This window comes from Rhea americana, unplaced genomic scaffold (assembly GCF_003343005.1).
Source record: "Rhea americana isolate MKP2758 unplaced genomic scaffold, rheAme1 scaffold_183, whole genome shotgun sequence".
Lineage (NCBI taxonomy): Eukaryota > Metazoa > Chordata > Aves > Rheiformes > Rheidae > Rhea > Rhea americana.
The window spans coordinates 1,748,091-1,770,986 of record NW_028185961.1 but is presented as its reverse complement, the minus strand read 5'-3'; the positions used below and the strand labels follow the sequence as shown (position 1 = coordinate 1,770,986).

The window sequence follows — 22,896 nt, the reverse complement described above, 5'->3', positions numbered from 1 at the left end:
CAGTGACCCACTTTGGCGTCATCCGAGTCGCTGCTAGAGAAGCGATGAGAAAGCTGGAAAACTGGTCGCAGAGCGGCGACGACACAGGCCGTGGCCGCAGCAGCGAGACGCCAGATCGGTTTTAGTATCTGCCCGGCTGCCCTCAAGGTGGGGGAACGTGTCTGGGGACAGGCAAATTCTTGTCTTATACAGCTGGAAATCTAACCCTTAATAGCACAGGAATTGGCAGCTAGGGTCTGTTTTTCTTTCTTTTTTTTTTTTTTTTTTCTTTTGAGTCTGCTTGCTCTCTCAAACAGTTTTGCTTTTATAATAGAATTACACATACCTCAAAACAGAACAGAGCATGACTATAAATTACACAGGTGTAATACAATATTTAAGGTCTCCTACAGAGGTACTAGCAAGCTTTTATCCTCACTTGGTTTGTGTGCAGGCATAGAAACCAGAGCTCCAGTTCTGCAGTGAGTCCTGCCACAGCAAATTATAATTACCCGTAAACACGCACCTGCCGCAGCCTTGGGATGTCATTCATTGCCATACRTAAAGCTCAAGGGGGAAAAAATAGATTTAGTGTTAAAAATAATAATAAAAAACTTATTTCTCAGCCTAACCAGCTCTCAGCATCACCAAGACCTGCCCTGTGCCAGCTTACATTGCAGAGGTGCTTTAAAACACCCAGGCTATGGAAACYTCGGCTGTTTCGAGCACTGCAAGTCATCTCCCGTCCCAGATCAGCAACTTCAGACTGCAAATGCAATCTGTATTTCTGCAGACAGCGATGTTGAACTGAATTTAACTCCATTTCAATCTAAACCCTCTCCGAAGATGCTTGACCAAGCTGAGATACCGCTGTATTTCTGCCAGGCTGCAGCAGCTCTTTGCAGCGACTCTCACGGCCCCGGTGAGAAGAAATCCAGTGACCAGCGTTCGCCGCCTGCCCAGAGCTGGGGCGATCCGCCGGCRGAGCGGGGCGGCGAACGACGGGCGCTCACCAAAGAGCCTGTGTTCTTCTCGCTACTTGTTTTATGGAAAACCGCACAAATGTTACTTTCCCAGAGTCTGCACATGGCAGCATTTTTTTTTAAAGGGGTCATAATGAACAAGAAAGCATCTTTACTTTCCTTTTTGATGCACACGCTCTAAGACACCTTGATGAAGTAAACCTCCAAGTGGCATTTCTTTACAATTTCGCAAAATGAAATAGGCTCTCTCTGGGAAACCTCTCCCATAAAACAAATCTTGTCAGGACTTCGGTTTGTGACAGCTYCATAAGTCTTTACGCAGAAGAGTCTCCTGGATTTTATGCCTATAGAAAATGAATTTGACATTTATACCTTGGAAAGCTATTTTTCTTCTAAAGTTTCTGCAATCACATTCCTTCCTTTAGTGAGTCTTCTGAGCATTTTATGCATATTTTATTTTATGCAAATTTAGCATAGTATACAACTTATCTTTTCCACACAAATCCTCAGAAACACATAGTGAGCAATATTTGACACAGTATGCTGGCAAACATGCTAAGCTTTAGCTTTTCCTTCYTTTTTAGACTAATCACACATTCAGCCAAAATAATAACCAGATGTTTTAGCCCAAGTTATCCAGATACCTTCTTTCCTTCTCGTGCTAAAGTTGATCTCCAGGCACACATCACGGACTGCTTGAAACTCCATAAATTCGGTCTTTTAATGCTGCTATTAAAAGGAGAGTAAAACCACTCGCTATAAGCTCCCTGGTCACTTTGTTAATGTTCAGAAAGCAGCATCACTCCTTAAGGTAGGGCATTTAAACCCTCGCCCCCCCCCCCCATGCATTTTAAAGCCAACATATTTCCCACTGCACGGGGAAAGAGAAGCCGCCTGTGTTTTCGGATCGATGGAGGTTGCCCCCATCAGTGCAGGTCTCCTGTGCCTGGTGCAGGTGGGACTCTCTGCTACTTCAGGGCTATTTTTTCCCATCTCGGATGAGTCACTTCTGTGCTCAGGTCTACGGACCTCCAGGCACCACTTCTCAAAAGCCTCTGGTAAGTCCAAGGTCTGCAAACGCGTGTTTTGACAAAGCTCAGCCAAAGCCCATCTCCTCCGCCTACGTTCGAGGAGAGGAAAGCAGCCTCGCTTTTGAGCGCGGGAGCACTCGCTGCAGCCAGGATGAACTCCAGACTCTTTAGGGTCTCTGATTTATACATACATTTCATTTTCAGCACTTCAGTTGGAAACGTTGGATCCCGTGCAATGCCTGTTTAATTTCTTTTCAAACCCATCACGACAAGTTTTGTGCTATTACGTTATCTGTGCAAATGCACTGTAATATCCATCTAGAACAGGGATGTACAAAGATGAGTTAAAGACCCCTGAATCCTGCACRCTGCATATTTCTGTTTTCCTTCCTGCAAGACCAGGCACAGCCATATGCAGCCCTGCAGCTGAGCAGAAACCGTACTGACATCAAAGTGAGCATAACAAAGTCACGGAGATCAGACTTCCTAAAAAAAAAAAAAGAGGAGCTTCCAGACCAAAGGCAGCAATGATCCACTGTTTATATAATATTCACAGCCATAAATTAGTAAAGAAAGAAAAATTACAGCACAGAAAATGGTTTCTCAATGGAAAAGGACTCAATGTGTTAGGAGCTGCCAGTGTGCAGAGAGCTTGTCCCTGGGGTTCCTTATCAGGTTATAAAGCCTGGCAGACAGGTTTCCTCTGCAATAACAGAGCCCGGCCCGACATCTCGCTCCTCCATATAGCAGAGCTGCTTCTCAAGTTCCTCGTGCAGCTTCGGTCAAAAGCCTCCTGCCACCTGTCGAGGGCAACCGCTTGGTCCGGGCAATACACAATGTCACACTGAGACCTGCTGCCGAGTCCTCGCCTCATTCACCAGCGCTCTGCAAAGCTGCACCTGCAACCGTGAATTCACTAAAACCCAAGGGCAAATGAGCTCCAGGTCTCTCTTGCTGGCTACAAAGCACTTGCAGAGTCTCCTTTGGGACACGCACGTCAGTGCATTGGTGAGAGGGGCAGCCTGGGCAACAACTCGTGGCCCCAACTCACCTCTGCGGGACACAATTCCAGTATTTGACTCTTCCCACAAATAATCATAAACACTCACCCGTGCTTTCATACACGTTCTCTGCTGCTAGACTCTTCCACTTGAGGCTACATAAATGGAAATGGCCCTTTCTTTTTACCAGCAAAGCAAGCGTTTGGTTCGATATTCCCCTGAAYGTTATTTTACCCAGCTCCTGAGCAGATGAGATGGAGGGCTTGCCTGAGGCAAACCAAAGCMGGTTGCCCAGAGAGGTTGTGGAGTCTCCATCCTTGGAGATWTTCAAAACTCAGCTGGGCATGGCCCTGGGCAACCTGCTCAAGATGACCCTGCTTGAGCAGGGAGACTAGATGATCTCCAGAGATGCCTTCCAGCCTCAGCAGGGTTGACTACACAGGATTACTCCACATAAGCAAGCTGAGTTATGCCTTCACATGGGACTATTATTCCTTTGATCCAACTCAGAGTAGACTAAAACAAAAGCAGCAGCTTGATGACAAATACCTACTGCACTTCAAGTTCACCTCTACCTTTTTCCAAATTCCCTGTTAAGTGTGCAGCCATTTCAAGCTCTATCCTTCAAATAAAGTGTTTTCTATTAACCCCTCACCCTCCCCAGACAGCTGTCTAATCCACCTGAAACAGAGCACAAGGCTCAGCCGTTCCCTACCACCATCTCCTCCTCCCTGCCTCATCCCAGCTTGCCCGAGGCTCCACGAAGGGTACTCCTTCCTTCCTGTCCTCATTTCAACCCCTTCTCCTATGTTTATTTAACTCTGTACACCCCTTCCATCTCCAAAGCTCATACGTACAACACAAATACCATAGACATCTTCCATTAATTCAATTTTACAGAATAGCATTTTGCTGTTAGCTTCTTTAAAASATCACCCGTATGGCTACAGAATATTAATACATAGCAGGGTCTGCCCTCAAATGGCTCAGGGTACGTTCTGGGCCATTTCTCACTCACCGATGAAGGGAGGAGTGCTTTGGGGCAGATATTTCACTATATTTTCAGACCACTAGTCTGATGGAAAATGCAGTCTCTCCCCTGTCCCCCTGCCTAGCTGATGTTCTCTATCAAGCTGCGTCTCTGCCTTGCCCTAAAATACAAGGGATTTATCTCATTGCTGTCTCCTGCTGCCAGCAGAAGAGCTGCTTGGAGAGTCTGGCTGCAGATGGTGCCAAAAAAAGTGCAATTCACACTCTCTTCAAAAGGGGAAGAAGTGATGAATTCAGCTCCAGCCCTGCTGCCAGCTGCAAGCCCAGGCCAGCTAGCTGGGAAACTCTCCTAAATATGATTTGTTCATGAATTAAGAGAACTGCTATTTTGTTTTTGGAAAAAAAAACAAAGATGGACTAACTAGTAATCTATGTATTATTCTGAGCTTCATTAAAATACAATTTTATGATCTCTTTAAAACAATAGCCTACCTTAATTCAACAGAGAGAAAGAGTTGGCCAAGCTGTGGCTTGTTTGGTGTTATTTGCTTTTCCTGCTTCATTTTAAACAATATTTCTAAAATTATAACAAGAGAGCTTGCTGCATTATGCTAGGAGCAATTTATGGGGCACAAACTATCCTTTTTTTTTTCCTTCCAAAGAAGAGTAATTCTTATATTTGTTGACTTTTCAAATCAACAGGGATTTCTCCTTCCTTGTTTCTACAATTGCCAAATGGGTGTTGACTAGACCTTTCCCTGCTATTTCCAGATCCACCTGATTCCTGGAGAAGCGAAGCAGCCTGAAGCCTCTCCAAGGTTTCTTATTTCAGCCAATGGAGTCCTAGATCAAGGTCTGTGGATCCAGCACAAACTCATTAATTGCGCATAATAAAACAGCAATTACAATGATTTACCAACTGTATGTGGGTCTAAATATTCCACAAATACATGACGCTGCAACCACTAATTTGTTACAGACAGTCTGAGAAATTTGGATTCTCTGAGCTGTTACCTGCTCCCGGTATACTGCAGACAGGGCTCTGTGAAGCAGCAGATTCACAGTATACCTTGCTCCCCTTTTCTTTTAAACAAAATGAAGAGCTTATCAGGTTCTTTTATGTTTAAGCTTTGAGATACAATGATCTAAATTAAAGAGTACAGAACAGCTCAAAAAAAATCAAAGCAAAGAAGGGCTGTCGACACACAGAAGAGAYGTAACACGTTTGACTCTCTGTAGTTCTACTGCCCCAAAACCTATTAACGTCCGAATATTCCCAAAATGGCAATAGTTCAAAGAACTTATTCCTAAAACATTTGATTTTGCAGCTGCCTAAATAAATTAGCTTTAACTTTTTAAGTAGAGAACACAAGTTTCCACTAAACTTCAAAAATTGTTTTTTGTTATATTCCCAGTCTGACATTTGAAAAGTATTCTTTCAAAAAGAAACCTAGTCACAAGACAGGCATGCACTTGTGACAAACAGAGACCACAAAGAATTCAAGGGATTTTTTCGAATGTACGGTACAGAACTTCAGTACATTCAGACCTGAGAACATATCAGTGATGGATTACTTCAGAGGAGGAAATGTATGGTGAGACAAGGAAGCAGACGGCTTGGTTTGATCAATAAACCATACCGTTACAAATCTCTCTGGGAAACTCCAGCTTCTGAGTCATGGCCATGTTCTCTCCGAACTATTGGGTTCTATGAAGAGAGCCTGTTCTGGAGATACTTTAACGTTCAGTCTGGGTACTCGATAGCGTGCCCAAGTAAAAGACAGAGCCCGCAAGCAAATGCAGGTGTGGTCCCCACCCAGCGCTCTCCTTCCATCCTCCATCAGGTCTGGATGCTCCAGAGGTACTCACCACTACTTTGATTTTAGATCAGTAAGGGCAGCATTTGGCCATGAGATAAGACCCCTTATCTATAAGCAAGGCCAAAGCAAACCACATTTACTAGAAACTCCACTACTGGCTCATGACACAGCCACACAAGTCACAGGGAACTCCACAAGAGAACACTGGACAGATCTTATGATAACACCACTTGTTACGTGGCACTCCCCTAAGCTTTCAGGCTCTGTCCATCTCATAAGTTTTAATACCTTTATCAAGGGAAGCTCCAGCCATATGGTAAAAGCTCAAAGCCGTGTCCACGTCGTTTATGTTCTTCAGAAATGTAAAGAAGTTCTCTACCTCCTCAAACGTCAGCCCCTACAACAGAGAAAAGAGTACATCTTACAGTTAAGGAGAAAGAGTGCGAAAGTGCTCAGATTACAAATGACAAAGTAACTCAACAGCATGAAACTATTTCAAGGGCTTGACCGCAGCACGTACAGACACATTTGAGTTGGCCTGGCCATCTGTTCAGCCATGGAAGCACATCCCAAGACACCCTCCCCTATCACGCTGCCATGTCCTAGTGCAATTGATGGATAGACAAACACAAAAGCTCCATCATCGCAATGGTGATAAGCTGCACGYTCTTAATTGAGCGGAACCAACCCGCGACCCTTCCCGAGTCCTGTCGACGTAAGGCCAGCACTCACATGAGCGCTAAGGTAGAGCAGCTGCTGGCAAGCTCGGTTCTGAGACCGAGTCCCACAGCTCTCGAGTCCTGGCTTTAGCAATCCTCTTCCCCTGGCTAACACCAGCAGAACTGTAGCAGTGCTTGAATAAGAACAACTTCCAAACGTTGCCAGCCCCCAGCACACGGCACAGGGGAGGTACATCATCACCTGGCTCATCACCACTCGCATRCTCCTTGGAGTAATACATCAGCATAGCAAGGTGAGTTCAAGTTCAGGCTCCTCCTATCCTGTCTAACGAGACAGACTGATACACTGAGATACTAAAAATCCCATGCATAATACAACACAGATTTGCAGTTTGAACAGGACACATCCAGCTGGTACCGTCAAATATAAATTTATATGATCTCTTGTAACCCTGCTCAAAACATTCGACACATTCACCCTTTACGTCAAACCAGGGAAGAGGTGACCTATCACATTGAAATAAAAAAAAAAAATTTTATCATCTTACAGAGACACAGTGCCTCTAGAATTTTAAGTAAGAGAATTACATAAAAGACTGCTAATCTACCATTGAAGATTTTCAGCCTGTTCCCACCTTCACTGTAATTAAGCATATTGCAAGRTGGTTCATACACATCCCACAGCATGCTCGCTTCTAGCAACTGCAGCTTTTGTCACTGCTGGATCCATGACTCCAGAGCAAAAAGGATGAGTTAGCAGAATGCRCATGTAAATAACATACCTAAAAAACCCCTCCAGTTACTGTCTGGGGAGCTTTCTTCCAAGTATATGCCTGCTCCACATCCCAAGAAACCGGTTGCTCAGAGCTGTACTGCAGAATTAATCAAAATACTGTCCTAGCAAAAACATACCAGGTACTTACTGCTCCRAGAACTGCAAAAAGACTTCTGTTTTTGAGCAACATACATATGAACAACCAAGATGCCTCCAAACAGGTGCTGACATCRGGTGGGATGTTCCTGAGGCATTTAGTAAGCTCTGATTTAGGGACATTTCCTTGAAATTATCCCATACCCTGCCTGAAACTATCAAAAATGGTGAATTTTGAACCTAGCTGTGTGCCATTTACCTGTGAAAGAGAAGGATGAGGCTGCCTGCAGAAGAGCTTTAGGTCCCTTCCTGACAACAGGACCAAAACCAGCCCTGAATTCACCACCAGTGCTTGGTGGCCCATAGTGTGAGGGCAAGCGTTGAATGCTCTGAGCACAGCGACTCTCGCTGGGCCTTGCATGGCTCTGCTTTGCCTTGCTGAAGCACCGTTAACATGAGAGGTCTAGCGGCAGAGATGGACACAGCCACGGGCCCAGGCCTCCTGGTGACGGACCTYGTGCCTCTCCTGCCGTCCAGCACAAGGACCTGTATGGGCAGTGGGACCCTCAGAAGTCCTTTTTCAGGAGTATCCCAATGACTCACTAAATGAACAGCRTGGAGTTACCAATACCAGGGTGGAAAAGATTTCAGATATGCTTGTTAGACACTGCCACACACCTGCAGCATTCGGTTACCTTTCAAAAGCCAAAACGTATTGTCAAAAGCCAAAAATGAATACATTTCTAGCACGTTCCCTTTTATAACTGGGTAAAGGAACTGGATCTCCAAGAGAAAAGACCATCGCAAGTCAGACACCTATCCAAAGTCGTCCCTGCTAGAGGTGGAACTGAGATAGCGCATTTCCAGATTGACACGTTACTGTCTGGGAACACAGTAGGAAAMAAAGTCTGGAAAACCTGCAGGAATCAGAATTCATTTGGCCACTTAAGGCTAACAAAAGAAACCACGCTCTGACTTAGCTGACGGGCTGCTATGATTTGATAGCATTGACATCAGTTCCAGAGCTTTATCACTTCTTTATCACTTATCACKTACACAAAAACATCGCGACTTTTTCTTGTATTTTAATTTTATTTACTTGCAGACAAAAATGACCCCCCCCCCCCGCTTACTCTAATTCGTTCAGTTTTGATAGCAGTCAGGTTGTCCAACAACACTTGATAAACTAGTTTGCAATAAAGGGGAAGAAAGATTCTTCTGCCAAAGCACTGCTTCAGGCTCTAAAAAGAGCAACTTTGCTGTGAAATAGCAAATATCAAGGCCAAACAGCAGCATTGTTCATGCAAAGCAGCTTCTAGAGAGAAGGAAAAAGCTTACTGCTTACACACGTAAACTTGTGGTTCTTCTCACCAGCTGATAAAGCAAAAGCAATGGCGAACGGAGGTATCTTACAAACACGGGCTTTCCTGCAGATAAATGTACAGCATCTCTAAGGCACAAATGTCATCAGTATCATGAAAACTAAGATACTGCCGATGAACTCTGCAGTCTGGCATGAGCACTGACTCCTTCCAATTACAAAAAAAGAAATAACCTCAGAACTCTACTGACAAATTGATAGACATGAATGATTTCCTTTATCAGTCAGAAGGTTGGATATGGGAATTTATCTCTTCCCTGTTGATGTGTTTGTCAACACTGCTAGGCTCTTCGTAAGTCACTCATGTCACTGTTAAAAGATCAATTGGTATTTTCATTATAAAATATGGGCATGTGTTAACTTGGAATCACAAGAAAATGCATTTCTGGCRAGGATGAGGATAGTGATTGAGAGATCATGACCAACATTTCTTTCAAGACATTTGTGGTAGGTGACATGAGATATTTTCCAGACATAGCTCCAGCTTGATGAAAGCGATGCAGTTCAGAGTGTTATTTGTGCATGCTGCTTGGTTCAGAGGAGAAAAGTGCTTTGGGCAGGGAGGAGGAGCAGGCGTTTCTGTTACTGGGACAGTGAAAAGAAGTCAATGCTATACCAGCAGATACGCCCCAGAAACATCCCTCTGTTTGGAGCGCGTGTCTTTGGACGGCTCAAACACCATCTGCAAAAGATACTTTCCACCTAGGAACTCGGCTTGCAGCTGGAGCGCACTGCATCTCACACCTGCTTTCTACGATTTCAACACATACATTAATAAAAACACCCTTGAAGCACATGTAGAAGATAACCTGAACAAATCGTTTCTGAAGACTCAGCTTGATTTTCCAGTGCTTAGGGAGACCTGAACCCAATAATTGCCTGTGAATGCTACAGATCAAGTCCATTCCTAGGAGAAAAGCAGCTATGCAAGTAAAACTTGAGGGGGAAGACCATATGCAATTTTAAACAAATCAGTGTGGCAGTGCCAAGAAACACGTAGAATTCATGCATTCAGGGTAAGATGGGAGATTTCTCTCCCTCAAGAAAAAAGAAAATAGAGCAGATGACCAATTAATACAAGAAAACATATCATTCCTAAAAGGTCTGGGAGAAGAGGGAAGAGCAGTGAATAGTGCTGGCTGCACTGCCCTTTAGTGGGCTGCGACTTGCACACAGCCCGGCTGAAGCAGCCACCRGCTCTGCAGATGTCTCAGTTACAGAGAAAGAAGCAATTCTGGCATGCAGCTCAAGCRCAAGACCGCTCTTTTTGTTGATACCAAATTCATTATTCATTTACCAAACAATCCTGGCAAGTGCTTTCCTGAATACACTACCCAGAAAGAAGCTCTAAGAGCAATTAACATCACTCTGTCCATGGCAGTTTTATTTCTAAAGAAATGGGGAAAATGTTGAGCCACATAAAGACATTAACAGCTGCAACACAGTGATCCCTTAGAAATAAAGGGCATGTTTAGATACAAAGCGCTGTATTCAAACCTGCACGGGATACTGTATTCTAAAATACCCTAATGCTGGTGGAAGGGGGAAGCTTTCAGGAAAAGGTTCTCTCGCACAAAAACAACGCGACGTTAGACACCAGACTGGATTTTGTGAGCTAAAGTGTGCTGAAATGGATGCTATAGCTGCCTCACTTCCCTAGTCCCCTACATAGTCATTGGCTTTGAAATGCCCTTGCTGTTAGAGGGTTTATCTGCCTCCAACGGAAAAGCAGCTGGCATTTTTTTCATCCTTTACATCGCCCTACAACGTTGAACACCTTGTACTTGCTAATAGAGGCTGTCTGATCTCAGGGCTTTGGGTGTTTCATTTCCCCTGGCCTAGGGATTACGTGTTTTCCACCAGTTCTTGTTCTTGCAAGTGTCAAATTTGGTACTGTTCCCCAGCTTACCTCCACAGAAGTCCTTGGAATAAAGAAAGAGAAACTGGTTATAAACATGGTTGCTATCTACAAATAGAAACTGTTTTTGACAGATCTGTCACCTCCAATTTTGGGATAAAGAATAAGTTAAAGTTATTCTGTCACATATGTCAGCTTGACTTCCACATGGAACATGGGAAATATTTGCTGAAGGGAAACTCTCCCCAAATAACTCCTTCTMCCTAATTTCTCATACACCTGCCTACTGTTTTTCAATTGTATTTATTTGTGTGTATACACACACACACATATTTTTTATATATGTGTGTGTATATATATATATAAATAAATATATATATATTATATATATATATAAAACAAATCAAAGCAAAAGACTTGACAATTGGAAATGTAACATTGAGGCAGAGCTGATGTTTCCTGCTAGGCACACATCCCGGGTACCAACTTAAAAAATATTTTGACACACATGCAAAAAAAAGTTACTGTTAAAGCTCAAGGAAAGCAGAGGTATTAGAAAAGCAGAATCCGAATATCTCACTCCAAAATCAATTATGTGGAGGCAAAACTGCAACCTTGGAAGTCAAGCCAGCAATAAACAGGTTAAAAAGTAAGGCCAAGCTATAGGAACTCGCCAGCGACAGTCTTCCCTTTAGGTTCTTAGGGAGCCCATTTCCCTATAAAAACATGAGGAAATTTGTGCAAAGATGCTCTCTGCCAGGCCTCATCAACAGAGCCAAAGGCCCTGAGAAGCTGCAGCCAGCAGGGCTCCCAGGGCAGAGGAGCATGGGCTGGCACAGACTCCACTCTGACTCTTTTCTTTCAGCTTGCTTATGTTTTCCTCCAGTTTTTAACTGGATAGCTTTTGGCACTGTTTGTCTTAAAGTAATGCATCGTTATAGCCCCAGAGTTTGGGCTTCCACCTGATGCTGAGACTGATTGAGAAGATGCCGAAATACCAATACCGCTGATGGACGGGGTTTCRCTCGCAATTCCAGCAAAATCAGCGTTTTGGTGGCGCTCGAGAACRAGGGGCCTCTGTGCTGTGCTGGTTGAGATCAAAACTCCTTTGAAGCCACACAATCAGTTCCCAAAGGCACTGACAAACAGTGTAGCGGCAGGAGCATCATCTGGGCCTGAAGTGGCACAAGAGGGACCAAAAAGGACTAGACTAGTGCCAATTCTTGCATTTCATAAGATACTGTGCATCTAAAACAGTTAAGAAATAAATGACAGCTTTGGCATCATGAGGAAGTGGCTCAAAAACACTTAGACCTATCCAACACACAGGCAGAGACCTTCCATCCGCTCTCATTTTGCTTAATTGCTTGTTCATAATGTAGTTAAGGAAAGAACAATCCATCTTTATAGAAGCAGACATGAATTTCTAACACTGCAGTCACTTTGCACCCTATCTTATAAAAAATGTCCTTTCAGTATGGATGTTTTATTCCAAGGTCTCTCATTAGATGAACTAGTACAGGATCTGCACTGCAGCCTTGTTCYTCTCTAAATAATGAGTAATTCAAATAATTTTTCATGTAAGTTCATAACAATAATAAGCTGCCCAGTCATGGCAGCTAATTAATCCAAGGTCACGTCAGTGACTAAGTACACATCTTTAATGTTTATCCTGGCTCCAGCCCTAGAGTGCTGTTCAGCAAATATTGGTTTTTAAAACTACAGCATGTATTTGAATATGGACAAGCCTATGGTCTGATCTGGACACTGACAACTGCCTTGCTCTCGCTTAAAGAATTTATTATCTGCAAAGTCAGCATGTCTCCCTGCCCTGTTTAAAAAGGTGTAGGTGCTTTTCTTCAGGAGRTAGAGATTGCTTACTGCAGGGGGAAGACCCTTGCGTGTCAACCTACAGCTTAGAGAGAACAGTACTYTCCTGAATTTGGCCCTATTCACAGTGTTGGCACGAAACTGCCCCAAATTTTGTCCGTATCTGCTATCAAGCATCCTCAACTACACTTACACTGGATGAGCCCGTGGCAATCGCCACCAGYGAAGGTTACTCGGTTTATCAGCTCATTTCTCAGCACAACAGGGGTTGGCCGCACCCCAGCTTCCCTGATTTGCTGTGAACAGCACTGACCTCTCCGTCCTGAAAGTGYTTCTTGAGCTGCTTCAGCATGACAGTGAGCTTCTTGGACTGCACCCCGCTGTAAGCCAGCAGCATGCTGCCGAACTGGCGCTCCGTGATCCGCCCGTCCACCGGATCGTGCCGCTCAAACTGGAAGGGGAAAACAGAAGGTGAAAACATCGTGCAGCAGAATGTTYCTTCAACAGGAAGGGCATAAAAATGTGTCATAATTGCAATAATAATAACCATCAGAAACACTGTTCAAGAAGGAATCCTAACACATCTGAACACTCACATGCTGCCAGGACAGTCTCCATCAGCCAGTCCACATTTTCCCTACATGCTATTCCCAGGACAATCTTTTGAAAAGATTTGGTAACCTGACCTCCCAGTTTTATCTCATAGGGGCACCATATTTGTAGAGCTATGCTTGCAGAAGCAGGGTAGTATTTCTACTTGAAACTAAGCTAGTGTCCACAGGTCTCCAAAGGAGCGAAAAGAAAGAAACTATTCAGATGGTCTTCACATGTGCTTCCAACTCGGAAGTGTAAATGAACACCCAAAGGATTTGGCTGCTGCTGCAGCCTTGCTGACTGATCCAGAGATCTGTGCCAGGCTGAGCGGATGTGCAAATGCGCACTTCAAAAGAAGCACATATAGGAGCAGTCTGGTGACTGCTATAAAGAGGCCTGGTTGCTAATAAGCCAGGAGAGAAAAATTCTTGCAAAAAAATTAACTCCCATCTTCTGGCTCATCTCTGCTCCAAGCTCTGTATCAGCAAAGAAAGATGGATGTAGCTGTGGAGACCTCACCTTCCTAAGTCCTAGCAAGTTCTCCTAGTCCCAAATCCCTTCAGGACTGTGACCCCTATGAAAGCTGCTGGGAGGTCCTTGCAAAACCTCCCACAAGTCTTTTGGCAGAGAAATGTCTTCCTCTTCGACTAATCCCTCCAACATTCAAATTAGGTTCTCTRGTTTTCCCTATTGGAAAATATCTGATCTAAACTGCAGTTGATCACAAGCCTGGAGGAAGGGTGGAGAAGTCACATTTCACAAAAAAAATCACTTCTAAACACCTATGSAACAACTGCTTTAGCTCCAGAGTAACAAACTGATTAGACATTACTTGGCTTGGTCAGTTAACCATTTCTACTTCTGTCCCATTTCTGTACTTAATTACCCATCAAGCACAAAAGCCACCGATCCATCCAACTAAGATCAAGGTGGAGGCGCTGGGGAGCTGAAAGCCAGCAGCGAGGCAAGGGCTGCTTTCAAACTGTGTGCAGCAGGGCTCCAWACCCTCCTCACTAGATGAGCTTTTAATACGCAGCAGTCTTTAGTTATGCTATAAAGTGACCAGGCTGCTAGTAAACAAGCTGTTCCAATTTCTATGGTAATGGCAAGTTGCGGGCATTTCTTTTAGTTAACAGCATACAGGCCAGATCTTTACTGATTTTTCCAAATCATATCCTTGGATTCCCATTGCCTTTGAAGCCCCAGGGCCAGAGCTCAGCTCTAAAACAGTTACTTAAAATTAGCTGCCAAAGCAAATATTCTGACTGCTAAAAACTCAAGATTTAGAACGATACGCAACAGCTATTTCTAGCCTCAGTCCGAGGGAGGAGGATCTGACTGACCTTAGCACCTCTCACTTGAATAGCCAAGTAACATTTGGGAAAAAGGTGGAAACTTTTCCAGTAGTCTGATACAGACTTTGGGATTTACTCATGACCCGAGATGCTGACTTCTTCCCTTCTCAAAGGCTGGGGAAAGGAAAGAAAAACCTGAAGTGGGAGGAAAAGCATAGGTTCTTCACTAACCTTAGAAAGAAGAGGTTCTTTCATGTTTATGAGTGATGGGAAAAGAGTCTATAATGATCAAGAGTGGCATAAAACTTCATAATCAATACTGTGTCCAAACCCTCAAACTCCACACTTTGAGTCTTCATTCTCCTCCTGACCCATCTCACACACAGCCCTTCAGTGCTATTTTGGTGCTATAGGGGGGAACAGCTGGATCAAGCAAAGGTAGACGCTAACATCGCTCTGAAGAAGTCTTACCAGGAGCACCAAGATTAAAMGCAGAATGGTAGCAAGGCCTCCTTCCCCCCTTCCCAGTTCCGGCTGCGACCAAGCACTGAAAAAGGGAATTACTATTCCTTATGCATCATTTTCAYACTTTTATTTATTATTTTACGGACTTTGACTACACCACACTTCAGCCTATGCCAGAAACACAGAGCTATAGCTCCTGTCTCAAACTGCCCTTGTGCTCCTCAGCAGACCTCCCTTGCAGCTCCTCTGCTTTACCTCCAAGTTTCTGGTGGCCTGGGACATCCCCAGCAGGGTAAAGAATCATTTTAAACYAGAGCTACACCAGGAGACCACACTAGATGTTTTCTACCCATCCATTTCTCCTGCGGCTTTGACCGGTTTAAGATAACAGCATATTGGACAAGTTTTCTAGCCTGTGCTACTCRGTGTGTTTTTAACCGCTGCTCACACAGTGAAAACGTGGACAGAGGTGGAACAAAACAGCAAATTTGGGGTTTGGCCAGTCTAGTCTAGACAAGGTACTGGAGGATCTTCCGTACTATAGGGAAAACCAAAGTTTACAGGTAGTATTGCATCAAGCATCAAAGGCATTAGCCAAGACAGGCAGGGAAAGCCCTTCCGGAGGCAAAGTCTAACCTCTTTTCAGCGCCAGGTAAAACTAACAAATTCCATATTAAAGTACAAGGAAGTAAAGTAGAGAACAAACTAAAGACGAAACAAATCTCTTTACGATGAAGAATGTAAAAATCACTTCTTTCTATGAATCTCTTTAAAGCATAAAATAATCCCAAGACCAACCCCATTCCCTCCTCCCAGTGGGTTCCAAAACTGGCTCCAAGCTTTTATTTCTGCAGGTGGTTGTTATGGGCAGTAGTAAGAAGGCCAAACAACATAACTACATAAAAAAAAAAAAGAAAAAGAAAAAGAAAAAGAAAAAGAAAAAGAAAAACAAGGAATTATTTTGCATTTTGTCCAATTTAAAAAAGAGCACCCCTAAAATAAAACTCTCTCATGGATTCCCCAAATCAACGTTTGGCAATCAAGTATTATACTCCTACATATATAGGAAGGCAGCAGTACTCACTGCAAAGGACAGCCAAGACAGACTGACAAATGGTTAGGCTGATCTGACCAACCAATAACCAGTTTCCAACTTCAAATAGAATCATTAATGAACTGCAAAAAAGCCAGTAGCCAAGCAGCCATGCAATGATGGCAAGGGGAAGGAAAGCCCAAACTTCGCTTGAAGGAGCATCAGATATGTTTAAGTTCATTCTGAAAGGGGCAAGTGGTGTACATCATTTAAAGATGACGCAGAAGATATGATGCAAAACATATTTCCTCAGGACAGAAATCTGGCTGATTTTTATTTCCCCAACACGTCAGCACCAGTGATGCTTCATAAAAGCAGCTTAAGCCTCTTAAAGAGGCTTAAGGTGACTTGCATGTGAAAATCTTGTAAAAAGATTGTGAAAAAAAAAGAAAAGAGAATCACGTTCACCTACACCATTAACACCCGTCTCCAAGCCGCAGGGTGCAGYGGCAAAGGCAGCCCGCCGGCGGCTCGCACACCTCCCACCTGCGGCCGCTTGGTGCCAGCAGCGGCCGCTGCACCCGCACGCCGCCGAGCCCGCCCGATACCACGGTGCAGCGGTCCCGAGCGTCCCTCCCCGAGCCAGGAGGCMGAACAAACTAGCCGAAAACACAACAAGCATCTTCCGACGTTCATCAAAAGCCCCTACGTGTTTCTTTCCAATATCAGYCGAAAGGCAGGCAAGCTGCTCTCTAGCTTAGCTTTCTGTCTCGACGTCACGTTGGCTAGACAAACACGGCGATAATTTGCTAAGTAGTTAAGTAGCAACAAGACATCCCTGAACATCCGATCAGCTTCAGTGTCTGGAGGCAAAGCTTTACTGAATGAGGAAAGCTAACAGCAAATAAAAAGAGCGCATTTCCCCTGCTTCCGCACGCCCCTAGTTGTGCAACGGAGAAGGACGACACGAGAACCCATCAGAAAATGACAGCCCTGTAATCCCTCTGCTCCCAAAGTTCGCTGTTTTTTTTTCGACTGTAATCCTTCCGTTTCCAAAGTTCGCTGTTTTTTGACTAACTTATTACCTTCTCCCGCAGGAATCAAACGTCAGCCTCTGAAGAGCACCCAGGCTGCGAGACAGCAACAGGAGAAACATCTTCAGTCYGACTGTTGCAACTTCCTACGGACAGGCACCAGGTTCTTCCCCTTCTTTCTTGCGGCTGCCCTCAGCCGCAAACTGTTTCTGCCAGGAAACAGGGCAGGACAGTCTTTTAAACACGTGCTCCGGAGGTACGAGCAGCGTCACGTCTTTAGGATGAGGGATTTGCAGACCTGGCACTTGGYGCGTCTCAGGGTAGGGGCTGAATTGCCATTTATTCAGATCCCACGTGGCAGAACGTGTTGCCTCGGCTGCAACAGTCCAGCGTTGYCCAAAGAAAATGTAAATCAGCAGATTTTAACTTCCCCCAAGGATATCCCTCCTTCAGGGAAGGATCAGGCTTCGGTTTGCCGCTCCTCAAGGGAAGATTTCTCTTTCCAGCCGACTCTTCTCCTTTTCAAGCTTGTCATAGCCAATGGCATTAAAAAGATGCAAACAGGAAGTTTCTCCGTAAAGCCTCAGTCTCGAAACCCTTTCCCTCAGAGACTGCAAGCATAAAGAACTGCTTAAAGACAAAGGTTGGGGTGTTTGCACCGCTACCTCCATGCTGCAGAAACCTAGCGGAACGAGCTGTGCGTAACGGGGCAGCGCAGGGTCCGCGGCCACSGGAGAGCCAAAACGCCCGGGCGCTTCGGCATTGCGCAGCGCAGTCCGAGAATAAACGCCAAACCTYGCGCTCGCAGAGCGAGTTTCCTTCCCTCTGCCAACTGCCCGCTGAATTTTGGGCCTCTGCAGCAGCTTCCCTCTTCTGCTTTCCTTGCAAAGAAGAAAGTTAGCGTAACTATTGCCCTTCCAATGGTYGCGCTTGGCACACGTTCAAATGGCATGCAAGATCGTAACTACCTGCTTAAGCAAATGGAGGCAAAATAGAAAAAGTCAATAGGCATTTGACTCTGAAAAATATGGGTTTCTGAGCAGATGCAAGGAGCCAGGCTCYGTTCGCACCAGCGGAGAGGGCCAGAACGCTTTGCACCCAGAACAGCAAGAGCCGAAAGACCCRCGTAATGGACAGGGGAGGGAAACGCGTGGTTGTAATGCCACATACCACAACACAAGCACGGACCTCAGGTTCTTCTCCAAGCAATACCCAAGGAAACAGGAATGACACCCCCAAGCTACTTCCTGACCACCTGCCAACGTCGAGGCCATACAGACAGCTAAATAAAAATAAACACAAAACCTCCTGCCAGCATTTGGGAGGTGCTACGGCCTTCAGCCAGCACGCTCCAAGGGGCCGTTCTCTCCTGAAGCGGTGACGTGGATGAAAGGCGCGAGTAGCTACGTTTTCCACGGGCTTCCTTCCCCACTATCCGCTGTCGCTTGCAGTAYGCACCGAGTGCACAGGCCACCCAGAAAAGGCAAAAAAAGCTATCTCCAAAGATCCCACCAGAATATCCGTGCAGCCAATGAAGTTGGGTTTTTATATGAAAAAACATGAAATAAGAGATATAAACATTTTTATGCATCATYGAACACATTCTTGGGCACATAATACAAGGGGGCTCCCTCTAAGCCACAGGAGCTGTCTCGCTATTTTAACGTCTGTCCCAGTGACATACCACGACGATTCAAGTCCGGACAGACGCGCTTCCCTGCGCGGACCGGAAGCCCCAGGCTCCGAGCACAAGATGAAGCGGGCACCACAGTGCCAGCGGCGAGCTGGGGATCCCAGCCGATAACAGCACCAGTCTTCASGCAAGCTGCGTATGCCACAGAGTGCCAGCACCCGAGCCGGGCAAGGAACGGATGCTGCTCAAGCCGTCCAGAAGCGATGCTGCCTCCAGACTCTTCTCCTTCAATAGCTTGTTAAGAATTCGAGTCATCCGTCAACCCCACTTGACATACAAGAAGGTACGTTCCCCAAATAAACAAGCAGCTCCACTGAGCCTGAAGGACCGCTCGGCAGTAACTCCGCCAGAAAACTAATAGAAAAATTATTTGAGTGTGTTGGAAGCAGGAGATCTCCTAGGGAGCCAGGGCCCTGCAGACAACCAAGAAATACTCAAGGACAATAGCTACTGAGCCATTTTTTGGCATTCTTCATTACAAAAGACAGTGCCCCAGATCTGAAGGTTTTGACTTTTTCCCCCATGCATTAGTTGTTTTATTTTTATTTTTTTTTAACTGGGGCTAATGTTTTCCCCCAATTTTGTCAAGCTGCTAAGGGCTAGGCACTATCACAGCCTTTAGGATGACGAAAGGAAAACAAATTGAAGCATTAGAGCTTGTCGCCACCACCAGCACYGATGGCCAGAAGTGAGGTGTAGCAGAGCACAGAGTTCGCGGTGGGACCCAACGTGCAGCCACACTGAAGCCGAGCTGTATCGCTATGGCTTTGTACACATACCCCGTTCCTCCCAAAATCTGGTGGAGGCTGTGACACAGCACAAGGGCTACACACCTAACAAGTTAAAGTTACTCTTCCTGGTTAAAAACCCCCCACATCTCTCGCCTGTGCATTGCCTGTCTGCACCTGCTGCAAAGACTTGGGCTACAGGCAAGCGCACAGTAGACCCAGCTCTGCACCACCCAAGARCCCCCCAGGCTAATGACTTAACAGGACAGCTGAAGCCCTCTGTACACAAGAGAGCCCCAAAGTTACCTTAAGACCACAAGACTTCACAAGCTGCAACACTAAACTCCACTTACAAAGTAGTATCTTCTTTGGGCAGATTATACCACAATGCTCTTCCTCTCCGGCTCCACGGGACTTCTTCTAAACACRTGGTCCCGGCCACAGCCAGACTCATGACCCTAACCCGAGCAGTACTTTGCTGCAAGACAGGTCCTGTGCAAAACTCTGGTTGTTCTTCAGCTCACACAGCCTGGAAATCAAGAGATCCCAGCACCAGCTGCCTCCATCTCAGGAGGAACAAGCTGCCCTCTCTGTGTTTGTAAAAACAAYGTGGCACATTTCATCACTTCTGGCATGACACTGCTTCTCTTCAGGTCGTACACGGCTTTAGGAGATCGACGACGGAGTGAAACAGGGTGCCGGTCCCTTCTGCGCCACCCCTCCTGACGGCCATTCAAGTTGAGCTCACGCTCTTGGGAATCAGAGCAGCAAGATTACGGCAGAGGCAAGGGTATTACTGCCCCCCCCTTTTTTTAAAAAAAAAAGAAAAAAAAAAATCACAACGCTATTAACACCCAGCTACAGTAGGCTCAGGAGACCTCTATTCAGTATTACTGCTGAGGTATAACCCTCCCAGCAGCCCTGGGGCAGGAACTTTGAGAAAKCAGCTCAGTTTGTGGTTTGGGACTTGAATATATACATATATTCCATCGATTTCCCACGACAGGACTACGAACCACCAAGCCACAGTGACAAAGTTGAGCAGCGATGCTCTGCCACGGGCCTGATTGCAAGCCAGGGACTCCCTGGGACTCCTACCGAATTGCTTTTTTTATCCAATTATGTCCATACTTATTGCTGTGCTGCTCCAGAAGCACACGGGCTCACCRGAGAGTTACTGCGTGACCTTGCTGCGCTATAAACACAAAGACAGAATATGAAATGTGGTCACACCAGACAGGTTTAAAAGGGATATTAACCACACAAGTATCATGAAGCATAGCACTCGCACCRTGCAAAGGTCACTTTCTTGAAGTTTAGTTTTTTTCTCATTTTTTAGATGCATTATAAAATAAAATAATAATAAAAAAAAATCCCTGCACCAATCTTCCACAAATTCAATATAGGTATCTCTGAAGTTCAAACTATTTGCAACAMGGCAACCTGGCAATATAATTTCTATTCCCTTTAAACACTCATTTTAACACAGTATCTAGCCATATTTTATCAGGCTTTTAATTCTATGGGGAAGGTCTCTCCTAAAGAGAAATCAAAACCTATACATGCCCTAAAATCTTTTATTTTAGAAGACTTTTAGTTTGTAGAGTGAAGCACTGAGGGATGATTTTTGAGCTCATTTATGCTGCTCAAACATACATCAACACCACAAATATTGCTAATATTAATTCCATCAGTTTAGGGGCATTTGAAAAAGGCGACCTGTTTTGAGGCACTTGTGCACATACAATAAGGGCTCAAAAGCATCTGGGAAATGATGATTTGTAGGGTCGCATTCAGATTTGCAATATATGACCCTTTAAAACAGTATTTGCCCAAAGCTTTGTTTGACAAGCTGTAATACATTATTTATCTGCAAACTGCTGCAGCGCTGCCTCAGGTGACTGTTCCGGAGAAGCAAGTTGTCAGGATTTCTTGTCAAGTTGCATATTCAACTATGACAGAGGGGAAAGAAAATTACCCCCCCTTCCCCAAATSCACAAGCCTCCTTGGTGCAAAGAAAAGGTTTTGGAGTAAATTGTAGCGTCTGCAGAGGCACAGGCAGGAGCACATCCATACTCTGGCCGCCTGACGCRGAAATCCCAGCAGATCAGGTGTTTGACAGCTGTTTTGGACATTTCGTTGACCTTGGCATTGCGYCGTTGCCTGCCAGAGGGGGAAAAATTAAATTCCAACCACCAGCAACTTGTTACAGTTGAACGAGCAATTTAAAAAGGTTACAAAAAGACGGCCAAACCTTAACTTCATCTTCGTGACCCAAAGTAACTTCTTGCCAGCGCTGAAAAGCTCTGCGTTCGGAAATGCCAGGGGGCGAGGGAAATGAACAGAAGCTGAAGGAGAGGAATCAGTACTTGCAAAAGAGTTTTTCCCAGAGGCAGCAGCACATCGCGGCTCTGGGAGCTTATCAAACACGCCTGGAAAACACCGGAGCCTGCGGGCATCCCAGCTCCGGAGGCATGGGGCACTCCATCGCACGCAGTCTCCGTGGAACAGGCATGTGCAAGAACCTYATAATAAAAAGAAAGTACAACTCTTCCTGCTTTTCACTGAGTTTACATTGCTCCTGTTCGACCTCGCTGCTCAATTCACCAAGAAAGAGCCTGCAGCACTTTCCAACCCAGTCTCGGAAAGGAAACGGAGTGCCCGCTTTCTGCTCCTGCATCGTTAACGCAGCAACGGTGGCGAAGCCRGGAGCGGAACTGAAGATGGCAACACGCAGAGGTAGAGAACAGCTCCGTCTTCAGAATTATAAAGGGGATTAAGAGTACAACAACTGAATTTGATCATATAGCCGAAGGATGACGCCCAAGTGGAAGATACCYGGCACGAGAAGAGTTCATTTGAAAGTTGACAATCAGCAGTTTCGGTCTCCTCTTACCATCCAGGATTCATTTTTGTCTTTGTTTCAAGGTTGTATTTAAGAAGCCAGCTGCCACTCTTGCCCTGGGAAGCAGGGAGCGCACACGGGGTGGAAGACRTTTCTTGGCTTTCTGTGGTTGCTACAGCGCGTTCCCCCTGCTCCGAGAGCTGCTGCACTTGCCGTCCATGGGAAGATGGAAAACTCACAGCGAAACAAGCTTCTCTGAAGGTCTGCTTTTATTTTGGTGCACTAATTGGGACACTACAAACGAGTAACTGCTCYGCAATAAGAATAAAGCCTTGAAAGCTTCCCAGAGGGTTCCTCTCCYCTTTGCAGAGTGAAAAGCACAAAACCCAGCTTGTGTCCTACACATGCCGGACACGAGCTAGCTTGGACCCGATGCCTTCAGCACAGGGCTTCTCGGCCCAGGCTGATGCAGCTACACGGCTTCAGTCTCGACTGTCTGACCAACACTAATGTTCATGCAGATACCTCGATCTCTCCCCATTCACCTTTAGGAATTATCAGGCTTTCAGCTGACTCAGTTGCAGGCACATTACACAAGCTGCATATTCTGACAAGCTTATTCTTTCTACTTGATTGATTTGGCTATATGAGCCTCCAGACGCACACGTGTGACAACAGACTCAATCAAAAAACCCCTCTTAAAGTTTTATTTCCAGGGTATCCAGCAAAACACCCYGCTATCCGCCTTGGTGGACCACTCATCTCACTGCAGGAGCACGAGAGCC

The 22,896-nt window shown here is 45.3% G+C and overlaps 1 protein-coding gene across 3 annotated transcripts in view; it reads right to left on the bottom strand.

Moving 5' to 3' along the window:
* The window catches only part of MICU1 (mitochondrial calcium uptake 1), a 120,890-nt gene that overhangs the window by 7,288 nt on the left and 90,706 nt on the right, over positions 1–22,896 (bottom strand). For all 3 annotated transcript variants that reach the window (XM_085302047.1, XM_085302049.1, XM_085302048.1), the window contains 2 exons: positions 12,738–12,875; positions 6,093–6,201 (listed from right to left, as the gene is read on the bottom strand). In XM_085302047.1, the coding sequence (XP_085158173.1) occupies positions 6,093–6,201; positions 12,738–12,875 (247 nt within the window). The remainder of the gene's footprint in view (positions 1–6,092; positions 6,202–12,737; positions 12,876–22,896) is intronic.